The sequence below is a fragment of the Hyperoodon ampullatus genome (assembly GCF_949752795.1).
Source record: "Hyperoodon ampullatus genome assembly, chromosome: 13".
NCBI classification, from domain to species: Eukaryota; Metazoa; Chordata; class Mammalia; order Artiodactyla; family Ziphiidae; genus Hyperoodon; species Hyperoodon ampullatus.
In genome coordinates, this window is record NC_136926.1 from 18,699,424 (window position 1) to 18,719,628 (window position 20,205).

Sequence of the window (20,205 nt, forward strand, 5' to 3'; positions counted from 1 at the left end):
TGCAGAGTTGGGCTCCTCTTTCTATGACAATCCCCCTCTCTTCAGACATTAAATGCTACCCTGTAATAGTCACACACAGGTACAAGCTTCCTTTTCAGTCTGATAGATTCACAAACTCAGGGGATAAATATCCAGAAGCTGAGATGAAAAGAAATCAAGCCTTTACCCTAATCAAGTCTCAGACCCTAATTTAAGGTACGGAGGTGAATTACATGATGGTACAAGAGAGATCTTTGGGTCGACAGCTATTTCCTCAAGCTCTTATCTTCTTTCAACAGCAAAATTATGTAAAACAAATGTTCCCTGCTATTTTGGTAAATTATATGCTATATATACACAACAAATGCCAAGAAATTAGCCAGCTTGTTTTGAAGCCCTCATATATTTAACATATGCCACTGCTATTTTCTTTTTCTGTCATATTACTTTTTTTTTTCCCTTGGGAAATCGGCTCATGTAGCTGATAACTGCTTTCAGGAACCCAGCCGATTCAAAATGTAGTCTGGCTTTCTGAGTATAATTTAATGTCAGAGGTCTCTCTTTACATCGTCTTAAAACAAGTTCTAATAAATAAAGGGCCCTGGCTTCTAGTGAATCGCCAGAGAAGGAATGTGAACACATCCCGGTTTAAAACTCCAGGGAGCTAAGCCATTTTCTCAAAGTCGAATTTCACAAAGGTCAGTGTACTCCACGCTCAAGGCAGAAAGGTGACTTGAACCAAGCTGGGTTGGAGGAAAGCCAATATTGACACCATGCCCCTCAGTTTCCTGTTCATCAATCTCAGTTCATCTTCACCGCGGTCCTGCAAGCCTGTCCTCATCCCATTTCACAGCCGAACGAGTCTGTAACATGCTTAGCTGATGTTACAAGACCAAAAAGAGCTCTGTGAATAGTCGCTATTGTGATTTATATTGATTATTTCACTAATAGATGTGCAGGTTAAAAAATTTACATATTGCAGCGGGATCCAAAATGAAAAGTTAAAAAAAATTTTTTTCTTTTCCTTAAAACTCCCCATTCCCATCCAATCCTCCTTCCCAGAAGCAACCAGTCTTAGGCTTCTTAAGTATCCTTCCAGAATGTTCGACTGTAGAAGCAAAAATATTCTTGAGCCCACTTGAACATGCACACAAATTCACTAGGGACCTGGTTAAAATGCAGATGCTGATTCAGTAGGTCTGGGTCAGGGCCCGAGACTCAGCATTTCTACCACATCCCTAGGGGAGGCTGGGACCTCTGGTTCGAGACCACACTTAAGTCTTAGTACCGAGGACCTAGATCGCGGGACCATAGTCTAGCACATTTAATAAGGAGCCCCAGCGGGAATTCCTTGGTGGTCCAGTGATTAGGACTCAGCACTCTCACTGCCGGAAGCCCAGGTTTGATATCCGGCTGAGGAACTAAGATCCCACAAGCTGCCTGGTGCAGCCAAAAAAAAAAAAAAAAAAAAAGAGCCCCAGCAATCTTTTCCTGTTGGTTCTTGCAACCAACGTGTGTGTGTGTTTATTGTGTGTGTGTTTATTGCGTTAAAATATACACAATAAAATTTACCATTTCAATAATTTAAATTGTACAGTTAGCAGTATGAATTACATTCATAATGTTGTGTTACCTTTCCCGCCATCTATCTCCAGAATTTTCTTATCTTTCGCAGCTGAAACTCTGTACCCGTTAAACACTAACTCCCCATTCCCCTCCGCACCACCCCCATCACCTGGTGACCACTGTTGTACTTTCTCTCTCTGTGAATTTGCTATTCTAGGCCCTCTCAGATAGGTGGACTCGTACAATAATTGTCCTTTCGTGTTGGCCTTATTTCACTTAGCACTCTGTCTTCAAAGTACATCCATGTTGTAGCACGGGTCAGAATTTCCATCCTTTTTAAGACTGAATAATATTCCCTTGTATGGATAGACCACACTTTGTTTCTCCATTCGTCCACTGATGACCACTTAAGTTGTTTCCACCTTTGGCTGATGTGGTACAGATCAATATAAATAAAATTTTTTTAACATTTTCTTTAGTGGATGTGCCATCATCTGTCTAATTACTCCTTTCCTGAAGATTGTTTCTGGTTTGGTATCACCACAGCAAAGCTGCAAAGAGTGTGCTAGCACCAGAAGAGAATACAGCAGAGTGGCTGGGAGCAGGGACACTGAAATCCGATGGCTTTACCAAAGCCTAGACACTTACTATGTGACCTTGGGCAAGCTCCCAGCCCCTCTGTGCTTGAGTGTCCTCATCTGTAAAAAGGAGACAATGAAAGTGGGAATAAATAAGATAATCGATGCACAGTGCAAACACTAGACTTGACACACGCAAGCTAACAATCCATATCTGCCATTATTTGTAGGGTAAATCGTTGCCAACTGTGCCTGTCCCCACAATGAACTGCCAGCAGAACGCACTCTGGGTGGGAGCTCAAAGCACTGAAAAATTTGAAAGATAACACAGATTACCTTCCCAAAGGGTTGCAGTGGTCGCTATTAGTCACAGAAGGAAGCACAGAGCCTTGGACGGTCCTGGAGGAGAGGATGTGATGAGAGAGAGAGTGTCAGGCCACATAGCCATCTCCTTCTGTGACGTTACCTGCAGAGTCAAGGGCGAGCCGTGGGCCTTCCCCTCACCCCTGAAAAGGCATCGATAATGCACATAAATGTTCATTTCCTTACTGCGCTTAATAATTCTCTACATTTCTATCTTCTACAAATACCTTGGGGGGGACTGTTTATGGTTTTGATTTGGGAGGTTGCTTCCTGGGGACAGGGTGTCCTACTCCTTTGTTGTTCCCTCCCTGGAACCCACTTCGCACCACACCTTGGTGGCTTGCAGAGTTGAAATGTCATCCCCTCCCCTGCTAGCCTCTCACTGCATCAGGTTCGTTTTATTTGCAGCTTTTCTCACAATGTGCAGGAATATCTATGTAGTAATATATACATCCACATGTATTATATTTAAATACATATTTATTTATATTTACAAATATATTTAGAAACATTATATATTGATCTATAAATGTATAAAATAATGTATAAATATATATAAATTTATAACTATATACAAATATATATACATATGTAATTATTTATATATAAAAATTACAAAATGCATGTGGATATATACATAAAATTTTTTATTGAGGTATAGTTGATTTACAATATTATGTTGGTTTCAGGTGTACAACATAGTGATTCACAACTTTTAAAGATTAGACTCCATTTATATTATTATAAAATATTGGCTGTATTCCCTGTGCTGTATAATATATCCTGTTGCTTATCTATTTTATACATAGTAGTTTATATCTCAATCCCATACCCCTGTCTTGCCCCTCCCCCCTTCCCTCTCCCCACTGGTAACCACTTGTTTGTTCTCTATATCCATAGGTCTGTTTCTTTTTTGTTACATTCACTAGTTTGTTTCATCCTTTAGATTCCACATATAAGTGATAACATACAGTATTTGTCTTTCTCTGTCAGACTTATTTCACTAAGAAGTAATAATATCCACGGCAGTGCTAAGGCTTGAGGGTTTGGGGCTTTTGGGGGGAGGGGGAATGGCAAAATACACATAAGATAAAATTTACCATTTTAACCATTTTTAAGAGTACAGTTTTGTGGCATTAAGTGCTTCACATTGTTGTGCAACCATCACTACCATCCATCTCTGGAAAGTTTTCATCTTCCCAAACTGAAACTCTGTACCTATTAAACACTAAGTCCCCATTCCTTCCTCTCCCAGCCCCTGATAACCACCATTCTACTTTCTGTCTCTGAATTTGACTACTCTAAGTATCTTATGTAAGTGGAATCATGCAGTATTTGTCTTTTGGGGACTGGCATATTTCACTTAGCATAATGTCTTCAAGGTTCATCCATATTATAGCACGTGTCAGAATTTCCTTCCTTTTTTGTTTCTGTTTTTTCTTTGTTTTTTGGCTGTGCAGCTTGTGGGATCTCAGTTCCCTCACGAGGGATTGAACCCGGGCCCTTGACAGTGAAAGCACGGAGACCTAACCACTGGACCACCAGGGAATTCCCCTTTCCCTTCCTTTTTGAAACTGCATAATATTCCATTTTATGTATAGACTGTATTTCGCTTGTCCACCCATCCACTGATGGACACCTGGGTTGTTTTCACCTTTGGGCTATCGTGAATAGTGCTGCTGTGAACATGGACGTACATTCACAGTGTTGTACAACCTTCACCTCTATCTAATTCCAGAACATTTTCATCACCCCAAAAGGAAATTCTGTACCCATTAGGCAGTCACTCCCCACCCCTCTTTCCCCAGCCCCTGGCAACCACTGATCTGCTTTCTGTCTCTATGAAGTTGCTTCACATAAATGGAATCATACATGTGTGACTCTCTGTGTCTGGCTTCTTTCACTCAGCATCGTGTTTCAAGGTTCATCTGTGTTGTAGCTTGTGACAGTGATTTGAGGACTTTTTACAGTAGTTATGCTGGAGGCTGCTCACAGAAGCTCTAGTGAGCAGATTGTTAAATATTCAGAACATCCCAGAGCCTGTTATTTAACCATTGAGAGCTTAAAATTGGTCACAGTGGGAGTATTTACCCCACAGATATTGGCAAATGCTACACATCAGTATGGCTTGGGGGATTTGAGACTCAGTTTGTAGGCACTGGCTTCAGAGCATCCCCCATAATCCCCATCTGCATCCCTCAAAGCTACCCCCAAATAAATTTTGGGGTGGCCAAAAACTTCGTTCGGGTTTTCCATATTTTACGAAAAGCCCGAATGAACTTTTTGGCCAACACAATACATACTGTGAATAAAATGGTGCTCTTGCTGTAAAAGTGTTGCTTAAATGAGCCCCAGATTCCAACTTCATGCCAGATATCTAAGCCTAAGGCAGTCTGTCTCCTGGCCTTTGCTCCCAGGTGACACCTGCCTTCCAGCTGCAAAGGAAGCCCCAGCTCTGGACTGCAGGGATGTTTGTCTGAGTCCTGTGCCACAGGGGTTCTGGGCCTCTCGGGTGAGGAGGGTAAGCTGCAGGCACCCAGCTCAGCCAACAGAGTAGGAGCCTCCGCCCCTCAGCACTAGGGGTGGGGAAGGTGGGGTGGGCAGAATTGTTTGCCTGCCTCTAATGCGCTAATTCGGTCGTTGCATCAGCCAGAGCAGCACCACCTGGGAACGTGCTGGAAATGCAAAATCTTAGTCTCCAACCGAGACTTTCTGAGTCAGACCCTCTTGGAGTGGGGCCCCGACTTCTGTGTTGTGACCAACCCCACAGGGATTTTGAGGCTCCATCCAGCTCAAGAACCCCTGCACAAATGTGACAACCTGAAGAGCTAGCTGTCAGCCAGGCTGGAATCGAGCTGTGCCTTTCAATTCCTGCTCCAGGTCACATCGTTATCCACTCTCTGGCAAGCCCACCCACACAGGGCAGCTGAGTTCGGGCTTCACATTCATTCCCCAGACACAGGTGAATGCTCGAGAGAGGCGCTGGTGCTTAGTGATTAGGACCCAGGGCTCTAACACCAAAGACATCCAGGCTGAAGCCTCAGTTCTTTCAAGCTGTGTGACCTCAGGCAAGTGTCTTAACCTCTCTGAGCATTTGTTTTCTCATCTGTACAATGGGGATAATAACATTAACTAATTCATAGGTTGATCATCAGGGTAACTAACAGGAGATAATGTAAAAGGCATAGCTCTTAGCATTTAGTAAGTGCTCAATAAATAGCTGTATGGTTGGAGGGCTATTATTTGTAGCAGATACCCTTGGTGCCTGTCCCAGATTCCCTTTACCAGATTGATCATCCCCCAGCTGCTGCCAGTCATGGGCGCTCACAGCTCACAGCTGCAGTCACCTCTGGAGGGTTTCCCTTGACTGAGGGGAGTCACTTCACCTGGGGATACCTGGGAAGTTATGCCTTCCATCCCTGGGGTGGCATGACCAGTGATTGACTGATTCGAGCCCAGCCCCCAGACCTCTAGGTGGGACAATCTCCATGGCACAATTCACACTCCAGAGCTCCCTGTGGATCCCATTTCATACAATGGAACATTATCCAGCCTTTAAAAAGGATGGAAATTCTGACACATGTAACAACATGAATGAACCTTGAAGGTGTTATGCTAAGTGAAATAAGCCAATCACGAAAAGACAACTACTGTATGATTCCACTTATGTGGGGTCCCTAGAGTAGTCAGATTCATAGAGGCAAAAAGTAAAATGGAGCTTGCCAGGGGCTGGTGGGGAAAGGGGATTGGAAGTCAGTGTTTAGTGGGTACAGAGTTTCAGTTTGGGAAGACGAAAAAGTTCTGGAAATGGACAGTGGTGATGGTTGCACAATATTGTAAATGTATTTAATGCCACAGAACTCTACACTTAAACAGGGTTACAATGTTGAATTTAATGTTATGTGTATTTTACCACAGTTGAAAAAAAGAGAATCCCATTTTAGGCTCTGCTTCTAAGGAATTTGACCTATGACAAAACTATTACACCTAACTTATAGCAAGGTAAACTGAGGCTCAGAGTGACTATAGATATATCTTATGCTGTGGGGATGGTAATGGTCACCACCTCTCAGGGTTATTGTGAGGGTGAAGTCAAATAACGATGCCTGTGAAGAGCACTGATCAAGGAAGAGTATTAATGATGAAAATGTGAGAGATGGAGACTGGAAGAGAGACATGGTGGCTTCAACTGAATTATAGTCAAGTGCTGACAATTTCATATGGTTCAACCTACTAGTAGTGTCTAGTCTTTAAGCTGGACAGCAGAATCAAAGACATTTCTCTCACTGTTATCTATTCAATCTTATATTCTTTAAATATTTCAAAATAAAAGATGGACTTGAGGATATGGGGAAGGGGAAGGGTAAGCTGTGACAAAGTGAGAGAGAGGCATGGACATATATACACTACCAAACGTAAGGTAGACAGCTAGTGGGAAGCAGCCGCATAACACAGGGAGATCAGCTCGGTGCTTTGTGACCGCCTGGGGGGGTGGGATAGGGAGGGTGGGAGGGAGGGAGACGCAAGAGGGAAGGGATATGGGAACAGATGTATATGTATAACTGATTCACTTTGTTATAAAGCAGAAACTAATACACCATTGTGAAGCAATTATACTCCAATAAAGTTGTAAAATAAATAAATAAATAAATAAGAATTAAAAAAAAAAAGATTTTGGATGGGGGGAATGGAGTAAATGGGGAGTAATGGAAGGGTTTGAATGGTATCCTGTCTTTGGCCAGAAACACAAGGTTTTGATCAGACAGACCTGGGGGTGAACCCTGGCTCCATGCCTTTTTAGCTCTGTGACCAGGGGTAAGTCCTGTGACTTCTGGGGCCTCAGTTTTCTTGTCTGTAAAATGGTGATAATAACACCAACCTCATAGAGCTGTCGTGCAGAACGAGTGCATGGAAAGCAACACCTAGAACGAGGCACAGATGCTGCTAGACGGTGGTGGGCGTGGTGGAGAGTGCAGTGGTGGTGGTGGATGGGATGGAGTGTTTGCTCCAAGCTTCAATCCCAGCCAATCCGCCTGCAAACCCTGTGCTCTACGCCCTGCCGCGTATTTCCAACCCAAGATGAGATTGACAGCTGGAGCTTTCCAAGCCCAGCCTTGCCATCAAATGGAGTTTCAGGTATTTACAAAATTGCCGTGATTTCATCTGTCTTTTCTCCAAATTCACAAGCAGGGAATGTTCGCCAGGCTTCTGGAATCTGAAGGTTTACCCTTTCTATGCCAGAGTACCAGTTATTCTTGGTGAAATGTACGGAATAATGCAATAATTAAATGATGATGATGTTGATAGCAATATTTTTTACTTAGAAATTTCTCCATTTTTACCTTTTAAAAACGTGGCCCAGATTTGCCCTCCTCAGCCCTCCGCCCTTCACGCCCATGTCATCGCAGACTCCTTGTTTCAAAGCTCTGGGGGAAATGGGCATTACTCATTCCATATGACTCTCTCCTGGGAGGGTAGGGACTCATCTCTCCTGTTACTGCCGTCACCCTGAAACCCACCACAGGGCTGGCAGAGAGCAGGTGTTTTGTGTTTGGGGGTGAGGAAGTTGGAGGAGACATGTATTTTTGCCTCTGAGCCCAGATTAAGAAGTTGCTGCTCAGAGAAGTCAAGGCGTTTCCCAGAGTAACAAGAAGTAGCACAGTGTGAAGGAATGTATTGTGTTGAGAGTGGAGTCCATGGGGTCTCAAACTCAGATGCCTACAGGGCCAGACAAAGGGGACAAAGTGCCGAGTGGAACACAGAGCAAGTGTAAAGATAAGTGGCAGGATGGGCTTCCCTCGTGGCGCAGTGGTTGAGAGTCCGCCTGCCGATGCAGGGGACACGGGTTCGTGCCCCGGTCTGGGAAGATCCCACATGCCGCGGAGCGGCTGGGCCCGTGAGCCATGGCTGCTGAGCCTGTGCGTCCGGAGCCTGTGCTCCGCAACGGGAGGGGCCACAGCAGTGAGAGGCCTGCGTACCGCAAAAAAAAAAAAAAAAAAAGAAGATAAGTGGCAGGAGACTGTCAGGGCTGGAGGTTATTTGGAGAGGACGAGACTGTGGTCACCTGTGCATCGTGTGTCCCATCTACAGGGGATACACTGCCCTGGTCAGGCCACGTTGGTCCCTTATTAGAATGTGTGCCCCAGATGGCCAGCTATTCTACTTTTTTTTTTTTTTTTTTTTTTGGGGGGGTAGGAGTTTATTAATTCATTTATTTACTTTTGCTGTGTTGGGTCTTCGTTTCTGTGTGAGGGCCCTCTCCAGTTGTGGCAAGCGGGGGCCCCTCACCATCGCGGCCTCTCCTGCTGCGGAGCACAGGCTCCAGACGCGCAGGCCCAGCAGCCGTGGCTCACAGGCCCAGTTGCTCCGTGGCACGTGGGATCCCCCCAGACCAGGGCCCGAACCCGTGTCCCCCGCACCAGCAGGCAGACTCTCAACCACTGCACCACCAGGGAAGCCCTCTACTTTTGAAAGAGATGGGAATCTGGATTTTTATGTGAATTCTCCTAATTTTAAAACATGGGCATCCACTTTAAATTTAAAAAAAAAACACTGTGTGGGCAACTTTTGGTGGGCATAATGTAACCCTTAGGTGACCAAATTGTTACTTCCATTAGATATAGATAGAGGAACGTAAATTCTGAAACACATGTACTTCCGACCAGTTTTTAGGTCTAGTGCAAGGATATCCTCATTCACATAACTTACCATGTGAACAGGGCTCCCCCTGGAGTTGTGCAGTGCCCAACCCGTCCAACTGTACTAGGCAGCCCTTAAAGTTGTCACCCTCCCCACAGTCCAACTCAACAGAAATGCCCACCCCCACCTCTCCTCCACCCATTCAACTCTCTAGACCATAAGAGAAAGCTTGTCACCTGTCTTGGACACAACAGCTATACTGCAAGGCCATTGAGGAGGAGTTCTAGCCATCATGACCAGATTTGCTCTGTCCTCTAGGGTGGTGAAATTCCGTCGCACAGGCGAGAGTGCAAGGTCAGAGGACGACACGGCTTCGGGAGAGCATGAGGTCCAGATTGAAGGGGTCCGTGCAGGCCTAGAGGCTGTCGAGCTGGATGATGGGGCAGCTGTGCCTAAGGAGTTTGCCAATCCCACCGACGGTGAGGGGACCCTGCAGTTGGGGCATCGGCCCAGGCTACAGTCAGGGGCTCTGAGGCACCAGGGTTGCCTCTCCAGGTGGTATGCTCAGAGGGATCTTGTGAAGGGGCAGGTAGGAGGGCCTGGAGGCCAGGGGTGACACTGGAAGTGTGGGGCTGGACCTACATGGCTTTCTTCAGCAGGCAAGGTTATATCATAATCCCTGACAGTGAACAACATTGACTGACACTTGGCTGAGGATGGCAGCTACAATGATGATGATGATGATGATGATGATGATGGTGATAGAGATGATGATGATGATGATGAGATGGTGATGGTGATGGTGATGATGAGGGTGGTGGAGGTGGTGGTGGTGATGATGGTGATGATGAGATCGTGATGATGATGATGATGCTAGAGATGATGATGGTGCTGATGATAATGTAATGATGATGGTGGCAATGGTGATTGTGAAGATGACAGTAGTGATTAGAGCAGCAGACACAGGCTGAGGATTTACTCTGTGCCAGGCACTGTTCCAAGCACTTTACACATATTACCCACTTAATCTTCACAACAGTTCCAACTGGAAGTATTACGATTATGTTTCCCATTTTCCAGGAGAGGACACGGAAGTACAGAAGGTTAAGTATCTTGCCCAGGGTCACATGGCTAGAACTTAGCCAAGCTGGATTTACACCCAGGAAGTCTGGCCTCAGAGCCCACATTCCTACCCATGACCCTGTGCTCTTTCTGAATACAGATGGTCAAACAAGAGACTTGAAGCCGTGCTAGGGGACCTGGTCTCCCCTCACCACCTGATGATGCTGATGGATGAAAACATTCTATGCATTCCTGAAAGAGATTCCCAACAGGAGAGAGGATTAATGGCTTGAGCCCAAGGCCTGTTGTTGGCAGATCTAAGGAGGCAATGACTGGGGAGGAAGGAGAGGCAAAGGTTACAAGCAGTGGCTTCAGGCTCAGGCTGATCTGGGCTCAATTCCCAGATCTTGACTGTGCCAGCTACGTTAACAGTGGGCAAGTTCATGTCCTCCTCTGTAAAATGGGGCTAAGACTGAGCCTTAACTAGTATAGTTGTGACGGCAGTGCCTGACCCACAGGGAGCCCTCAATAAATACACCATTATATTATTACTATTACTGTTCTTATTATTGATGATGTTATAGGACTCACTCTGCTTTCTCCTCAGTATTTTTACTGAAGGAAACCAGACCCTGCTGGTGTGATAAACACCAGCTCCTACTTCTAAAGAAAATTATGATTGCTATAAGGGGCCCATGATTGAAATTCTAATAAGATGACAACTCCCAGCAGAGGCTGATGAGATCCTCAGAGGCCCCACAGGAAGGCCACCCAGCATGCTCCTTTAGTATTTTTATTTTTTAGTTAACTTTTTATTTTGGGCTTTTTTTTTTTTTTTTTTGGCCTTGCTGTGCAGAATGCGGGACCTTAGTTCCCCGACCAGGGATTGAACCTGTGCCCCCTGCATTGGGAGCGCAGAGTCTTAACCACTGGACTGTCAGGGAAGTCCCTGGATTATTTTAAATTTACAGAAAAGTTGCAAAGATAGCACAGAGAGTTCTCGTATACTCTTTTTTTCTTTCTCAATATCTTTTTTGTCTGTTTGTTATTTTTTCATATACTCTTCATGCAGCTTCCCCTAAAGTTAACATCTTACTTAACCATGGCACACTTGTCAAAACTAGGAAATTAACACCGGTGCAATACTATCCAGGAAACTCCAGACTTCATTCAGATTTCACCAGTTTTCCCAGCAGTGCTGTTACAGGAACCAATCCAGCACACCACATTGTATTTAGTCTTTTCGTCTTTCTCAAAACACTTATGAGCTTCTAAATTATATCCTTATTTTTTTCTGAGTACAAATAATATGTGTTTATTTAGAAAGCATTCAGACATGATCAAAATGTATAAAAAAGTGAACGCTGACAGATAACCCTGTCGACAGTCTGTGGCCACTTAATCTTGCTTTCCGTGGTCCATCTTGCTTTGTTTTCTTAAAATTAACAATGTACTGTATGCATCTTTCTATATCTGCCCATTTTTAAACATATGGGTTGTATTTCATAATGTAGATATATAAACATTTAAATATAACATATAAAATAATTTAACCAATTTTCTGTTGGTAGACATTCTGGGTTGTCCAATTTTTCCTTTTGTAGAAACAATGTTGCATTGGACTTTGCAGCAAGATATACCTTCATGCTTGCTGGAAGGTTTTTCTAGGATAAGTTCTAGAAGCAGCATGCACTGCCTTTAAAGAGCTTGGCCAGGGACCCCCCCACCCCCACCCAGGCCCCACACACTAGGACAACTGCAAGATGCACTGACTCCTTCCTCCACCTCCCCCTTCTCCTTCCCAGATACTTTCATGGTGGAAGATGCGGTGGAAGCCATTGGTTTTGGAAAATTTCAATGGAAGCTCTCTGTTCTCACCGGCTTGGCTTGGGCAAGTATCTCTGGAGACAGTGACCTCACCTTCAGTTTCCAAGGAACACCTGTGATGCTCACCTGGCTTTCCATGATCTACACGGAAGGACACAGCTCCTTCCACAAAGAGCCTTTGCTTGAATCAGCAGAGTTTGGGTTGAGTGACCCTGGGTGATAATGAAGGTCTGGGGGTTGGGGGCTGCGGAGGTTAGGTGTGGTTGACAATTGCCCTCAAGGAGAAGTTGAAGCTTCTGGTTAATTAAGTGGTTCTCAACCCTTTGAGGCTCAGGGCTTCTATAAGATTCTGATGTCATCTGTGAGGCTCACCTTAGAAAAACATGCACAGATCAAAATGTGCCTTCGTTTTAAGGGGCTCATGATCCCTCATCAAACTCCCTTAATCTACCTAAAGCAAATAATGCATCTAGACCGTTAATACAATTGAAATTGATTTTTGTGACTAGTGCAAGACTGAGATTTAACTACGTAGTTTTCCAAACAGTCATCAATTTCCCCACATCATTTTTCCCACGAATTTGCAGAGCCACCTTTATCATCCACCACATTCCCACGGCTACATGGGTTTGCTTCTTGACTCTCATTTCGGTGCCATTGCTCTGTCTGTTTAATCCAGTAAAGGAACCACTATATTTAATTACCAGGGCTTCCTAGTATGTTTTAATAATGTTAAAAGGTCACTCATTAACTATACTGACAATTCTACATGAACAATGACCAAAGAGAAACTAGTTTTTAATTGAGCTATAAGAGAAAAAGGTCATTGTCTCTCTACCTCTATAAAAATGTTTTTCTGATTTTCGAAATACGATATTTTACCACTTCATTCGGGGAGTGCCCCTAAGTTTTTTCAAACACGGGAGAACACACACACACAAAGAATGTTGAATGTCTAGTTGTCAATTCCTGCGTGGCACCACACTGTTTTAACTACTGGAGCTTTCAGTGTGTTTTTTAAATTTAATTTATCTATTGTATTTTTGACCGCTCTGCAGCGGCATGCCGGATCGGCATCCAGGATCTTACTTCCCCGCCCCGGTCAAACCCGTGCCCCCTGAATTGGGAGGGTGGAGTCTTAACCACTGGACCTCCAGGGAAGTCCCAACTTTCAGTGTGTTTTGATGTATGATAGGGCACTCAGCAGAAGGTAGAAGAGGGATTTTTGTACACACTTGCTTGGGGTCGTGGACTTGGTGAGGGGCCAGCCATCCCCGGCCCGGGCAGCATCCTGGCCTCATGATGTTTGCTTGCTCCCTGCAGATGGCAGACGCCATGGAGATGATGATCCTGAGCATCCTTGCGCCGCAGCTACACTGCGAGTGGCGGCTGCCCAGCTGGCAGGTGGCGTTGCTGACCTCGGTAGGCAGCCCAGCAGCTCTTTCCTGTTGTGCACATTTCTGGTCCCCCGGGGCGGGGGGTTCTGTAAGATGTCCCCCTCCTCCTTCTGCTGCCAAGGACTCAGCAGAAAAGACTTAAACCCTGAATGGAAACACCATTACCTCAGATTCCTCCTCCCTTCTCCATCTCACGTGTCCTGGCAGCTTTGCAGCCAACTCTAACCTCTCCTGGGGGTTCCAACTACGTGGGGGCCCCAGATATCCTGCTCAGTTGCTAGGAAGCTGGAACGCCCCTGATCATATTACTTAAACCTTATAAGCCTCACTCTTCCAAAAAGGAGATGCCAGTTCCTCCCACATGAGGGTGACTCGAGGATTGGAAACGACATAGTACATGTTCAATAAATCATAAGAGCTGCTGCTCCCTGGAACTAAGGCTTGGAGGAGCATGTGTCAGACGCTTAATTTTTGTCAAGAGATAGTTCAACGGCAATCTTCTAAAAGGGAGGGGAATGGCCAGGCTGGATAAGAGGATAAAAATAATGATACCCACAAAAGCTAATGTTTATTGAGCATTTACAATGCAAATGGCTTTATATACACTGTATACAATATATGTGCAATATACATTGTGCTTTTTAATTCACACAACGCTATGAGGTAGGTACTATTATGAGCTGAGGAAGATGAGTCCAGAGAGGTTAAGTCACTCACAAAAGGTCACACAGCCTAGCTAGTGGCAGAGTCATTGCTGACTAGGAATGCCTCCCAGAATGCAGTTTTTCTATGGACAACTGTTCTAGAATGGCCTGAGTGCCTTTGGCCTTTGGCAACAAGGCAATAAGGAACTTCATAAGCACATACATCTGGATTTTTGTGGTTTAGTTACCTTGAGATGTGTGACCTTGAATGAGACACTTTCGGCTCTATTTCATCATCTGCAAAATGGGGGTGATAACGCCTGTTTGACTTCGGATGGTCAACAAAATCCCTAGAGTGCCTAGCACATCGTAGAGGTCGGGTAAATGATACTTCTTTCTTATATTCCTCATTCTCACTAATACCTCCTAAGGAATAATCACAGGTCTGTGTTTTTGTGATGCGAGACCTTTTTGATCCCTTGTCATTGGTTCCTAACAGCCACCATTTATCAACGAGCACTTATATGCCAGCATCTGTGCTAGGGGTTTTCCATGCTTTACCTCTTTAACCCTCTCAACCTATGAAAGCGGTGCTGTTATTACTCCTCCCATTTCTACAGATAAGGACACTAAGTCTCAGACAGGTGCGATGACTTGCCCAAACTCACACAGCCTATCAGAGGCAGAGGCAGGATTGAAATCAAGGCCAGGCAGACTCAGAGCCCCTGACCCCAGCTTACTGCCCTGGATCACTTTCCTATGGTATCAGGTTTGGACTCATGGGCTAGTAAAGCAGTGAAGCTCCATGGCCAAGTTTTCTGCAGAAAAGTTAGGGCACTGCAGGAGATGCTTCAGCTGCATAAAGTACATAAGAAGGATGAGACTGACCATCGTTGCTGTCACAGGCAATACTGTGTGAGATTACCGTAATTACTGTGATACATAACCAGTACTCTGCGGTGCCTACGTCTCCCTTGGGAAAGTGAGAATGGGGGAAAATGGGTGTTTACAGGGATGCTTGACTCTCGGGATGTAAGGATATCATTTAGCACATGACTAAGGCCACACTTACTCCAAGACAGTAATCATCAAACACTTTTGCTCTCGCTAATCTAGAAAAGAATTGTGTAAAAACTATGCAGCCCCCAGGAGTCTCACAAGTTTTTAAATTGACGTTATAACTTTAAAATTATAGTTGCAGCTTATATAATTTCTGGAGTATTGAAATATTAAAAGTTCAAATAAAATTTTCATATCACTCTTTTCATTTTTTATTTTTTTAAATTTTATTTATTTATTTATCTATTTATTTATTTTTGGCTGCGTCAGGTCTCTGTTGCTGCGCGTGGGCTTTTTCTAGTTGCGGCGAGCGGGGGCTACTCATTGTTGTGGTGTGTGGGCTTCTCATTGCGGTGGCTTCTCGTTGCGGAGCATGGCTCTAGGCGCAGGTTTCAGTAGTTGTGGCTCAGGGGCTCTAGAGCACAGGCTCAGTAGCACACGAGCTTAGCTGTTTGGCATCATGTGGGATCTTCCCAGACCAGGGCTCAAACCCATGTCCCCTGCACTGGCTGGCAGATTCTTAACCACTGCGCCACCAGGGGAGTCCCATATCACTCTTTTTAATGTGTCCAATGGAATTGAAATATTTATCTGCTACCCACCATCACCTGTGTAAAAATCCATGAATAAGCTCTTCAGAAGAATTTGGAAATTTTGCATTGTCTTGTTTTCTTCTTGAACTGGTATTTTCATTCCATTTCTCCATATAATTTTATCTTAATGTAATGTTTTATTATGCTTGAAAGTACTTCATTTGTCACCCTATCATAGTTTTTGTGACATTTTAAGTTACTGTTTTTAATTTTCTGAGATCATAAGACTCTGAGTATTAAAATTTTTCTCCGGCAGTAAGTTATCATGATAATTTTTAGTAATAAACAGCAGATCAAAACAAGATATAATTAATTTTGATAAATAATTGCTAAACATAAGTCACTTTATCAGGAACACACCTCTTCATGAGGGCTACGGAGTGTTTCCCAATTATGTCATGCATTCTTGAATCATTACTTATTGCTAAAATGAGACAGGGTTCAGCCACTGCTACTCCTACTTTTCATATTTATTGAATGGATACAAATATGAAAGGCTTTGTTCACATATAAAAACTTTGTGGGGAGGGAACTGAAGGAGTTTTGTAATAACTCAATAAACTAATGCCACTTGATGTTTTTCAACAGCTTCCATGTTTCATGCTGAAGAGCACACAGCAGTCGTTTATGAAAAATTATTTTTAGTGATCTAATCTGCTGACAGCTTGATTAGGCTCTCCTGCAATTTTGTTAAAAATAATAAAATGGAATTGGAATCAAGATGACTTGCGAGGGCTTCCCTGGTGGCACAGTGGTTGAGCGTCCACCTGCCGATGCAGGGGATACGGGTTCGTGCCCCAGTCCGGGAAGATCCCACATGCCGCGGAGCGGCTAGGCCCGTGAGCCATGGCCGCTGAGCCTGTGCGTCCAGAGCCTGTGCTCCACAACGGGAGAGGCCACAACAGTGAGAGGCCCACGTACCACAAAAAAAAAAAAAAAAAAAAAAAAAATGACTTGCGAAAGGATTTGTAACTGTGTCATTGGGGTCCTTCTGGAGGCATCCTGGAGGGTTTAACCTCAAAGCAATGTGCTGTGAGGTGCATTGGGAGGATGTGGTAGGGAGAAGTGAGGAAGGGGTGGTTGAGAAAGGGAGGAGGGAACTGGTGAGACCCTAACCTGTTCTCAGGAAAGAATCTCTATAGAAGTTGAGGACTTGGAAATAAATTCCTTTAAAACTATCCAAATCTGCTTCTCCCTTGGAACACCTCTGTGTAGCCGGTTTGGAGCCCGCTGCTCTAGACCATGCCTGGAGGAATGCTTTTGGGTTCAGACCACACTAAGCAGTGCCATTGCCGTCTCTGGGCCTCAGTGGCCTTATATGTAAACTGGGGATAATAGTACCCCCTCCTTAGGGCTGCTGTGAGAATTAGGTAAGACATATGTAAAAAGCATTCAGTGTGGTGTCTGACACTTGGTGAATGCTCCGGAAAGGACAGAGCAGTGAAGAGTGCTCTAGTCGGCCTGCGTGGGTTTAAGACCTGTCTCTACCCTCTCCTCCCTGGGATAAGAGCAGGTTTCTTAAAACTTCTAAGCCTCAAGCTACCCATCTATAAAATGGGTATGAGCATTTATAACTCATCTGCTCTGATCAAGGGTTAACAATGGAACAAGGACTTTGTCCAGCACACAGTGAGCACTCCATGGTTGCTGTCTCTTGCTAATGGCTTACAACTCCCATCCTAACTTCCTGTCTCCTGTTTTCATATCCTCCAAATTCTACCTTGCAACCTTTAACATTTTTTTAGCCATGAAACATTTCTTGGGTTTGGTGAGAAATTGGTAAAATACTAGCTCTGCAGCCATGCAGCCTGATTCCAGGCCGGGCTGCATCACTTACACTTGTGCGACCCTGGCCATGTGACCTCCCCTCTCTGAGTCTCTGTTTCCTCATCTGTGAAATGGGGATAATAATAGCACCCGCCCCCTAGGATTGTTGTGAGGCTTAAACAGTAACATGAAGCATGTAGACTAGTATTTGCATCTTAACACGATCTCAGTAAAGCTTGCTTCATTGTTATTACAGGAGTGTGACGTCACACGTTCAATTTGGTGTTCCCTTTCTCCACAATGCTCCGTGTCATTATCTAACAGAAACTGTCTTTGCCCACACAGGTGGTCTTTGTCGGCATGATGTCCAGTTCTACCCTCTGGGGAAACATCTCAGACCAGTATGGCAGGAAAACAGTAAGGCAACTTCTCCTAAGCTTGTGTCCTCTGGGTTATATTTGTGATGGCATTGACAGAGTAGCAAAACGTGCGCTGACTGAGCATTTGGTGGGGGTCTAATTAATTCAGAGATACATGGAAGGGCAAAGAGAAGACGTTGCTCTGAGGCTATGGACTCTTGAAATCACACATGCCTAGTGGGGCCCAAGGATGTGCATTTCAGAACATAGAAGATGCTGGTGGTGCCCACCCCCATCCCCTTGGCGCTCAATCCGTCTGTGCCTCAGTTTCCTCATCTGTAAATGGTATAATAATAGTCTTCCCCATAGGGCTGTTACGGGGAGTAAATGACCCTTGTGACAGAAAGCTCTTGACACAGAGGAAATGTTTCTTCAATTTCCATTATCCTTCCTATTTGCCAAGCTCACGGTGCCAATAAATGGCAAGGCCAGTGTTAAAATGCAGGTGCCTCTGGCTCCAGAGTTCACATCCTTCACCTTGACCTTGGCTGCTGGGAGACATCACTGAACGATTCCCTGGAATTCAGTTGATTAGTTGAACAATCATCCACCCCGCCTGCAGAGGGTTCCTCCAGCTCTCCTGAGCAGCTTGCTAAATACCACACCCAACACAAAGCTGGCGTGACCGGAGAGAGAGAGAGAAAGTGCCACCAGATTGTAGAGCCTCCTTCTCCCCAGCATGGAATTCTGGCCCAAGCTCATGGAAGATGGATCCGGCTCTAATTATAAAGCTTCCCCAGAACTCCTCCAGGACCAGCAGGCGAGCCAGACAGCTGGCGAGCCTTGGCAAGCTCGGAGAACCTCCTCTTAGCTCCTTGATCTGCCTTGGCTCAGCTGGGAGGTTTCTGTGAGGGCGTCTGCTGCGTGACTTTGCAGGAGAATCACATATGGGGTTAGGACTCGGTGGAACCCTTCTTTTTTTTTTTTTTTTTTTGCGGTACTCTCACTGTTGTGGCCTCTCCCGTTGCGGAGCGCAGGCTCAACGGCCAAGGCTCATGGGCCTAGCCTCTCCGCAGCATGTGGGATCTTCCCGGACCGGGGCACGAACCCGTGTCCCCTGCATCGGCAGGCGGACTTTCAACCACTGCGCCACCAGGGAAGCCCCTGGCTCCAGTTTTGACTCTGCTGATCCTGAACAAATCACTCAACTCCGTCGGCCCTCAACGTGCTGATTTATAAAGTGGACATTAACATAACGTCTTTCCACAGGCCACTGTGAGGATCCAGTGTAATGATGGGCTGCGATTTAAGAAATGCAAATGAAAGCTCCATGAAGTCAGAGACTCTGGTTGTCATGTGGCCTGCCCTAGCCCAGGACAAAGCCAAGTGCTTAGCAAACAGTAGGCTATCAATATGTGCAGAGCAAATGGATGAATGAATGAATAATGTATATTAGGACCTCAACTGCCAGGCACACAACAGGTGCTCAATACATGTAGAGTGAACAAATGAGTGAATGAATGAATGATACATTTCAGTACCTCTGGTGCTGGGCACACAGCAGGTGTTTGATACCTGTGTACTGAATGAATGAATAATATATATCAGTATCTCTAAGTGTCTGGCATACTGCAGTCACTCAATACATGCTTATTGTTGAATGAATAACTGAATCAGCAAATTAATGAATGTATAATATCTATCCATCTATCTCTAGAGCCTGGTATACAGAGGATGCTTAATAAATATGGAAGGAAGAAAGGAAGGGAGGGAGGGAGGAAGGGAGGGAGGGGTAACAATCTAAAAGGCAGAACAGATGTTAGGTAGAATGACAACTGTAGTTAATGAGAAGCCCAAAGGACATTTCTGCAGAGTCCCCAAGCAGTGCTTAGATGGGGCTTGTTGGCACTGCTGGTGCCTTTGCAATAGCTATAACAGTACTTCCAAATGGTTGCTGAGTCCTCATTTTCTGGGCAGCTGGAAAGCCCTGGCATAGGCGGGCAAATGCAGAGCCAGCTGCACTCTGCTATGACCTGACAGGATAGATCAGCCTGCTTGTCTTTGCTGCCTGTCATGGGGGCACCCAGTGACCTCACTGGGATAGCACAGTTGCCAGGCAGCCCCGTGAGAGAGGCTTAGCTGCCATGTGCCATTCTGGGTGCCCTCCTCTCTCCCCTCTCCTCTTCTCCTGCTGTTTTCCTTCTGTTCTTTTATTTTCTCTGCTGCTAATGACGTCTTGTTACTGATTCAAGGCTCGTTGGGTTCCAAGGAAGAAAATCCCTATTAAGTTAGCTTAAGCCAAAAGAAAGGAACCAAGTATATGTGTGGCAGGTACCAATATCATAGCACTGGGTTTAGGGGAACAGAAAGGT

The 20,205-nt window shown here is 45.0% G+C and overlaps 1 protein-coding gene across 1 annotated transcript in view; it reads left to right on the plus strand.

The window, feature by feature from the left end:
- The window catches only part of SVOP (SV2 related protein), a gene marked incomplete at both ends in the record, with an annotated part of 83,377 nt that overhangs the window by 12,334 nt on the left and 50,838 nt on the right, over positions 1-20,205 (plus strand). Inside the window, 4 exons of the mRNA XM_079717346.1 lie at positions 9,444-9,604; positions 11,993-12,078; positions 13,338-13,436; positions 17,820-17,891. Of these exons, the coding sequence (XP_079573472.1) occupies positions 9,444-9,604; positions 11,993-12,078; positions 13,338-13,436; positions 17,820-17,891 (418 nt within the window). The remainder of the gene's footprint in view (positions 1-9,443; positions 9,605-11,992; positions 12,079-13,337; positions 13,437-17,819; positions 17,892-20,205) is intronic.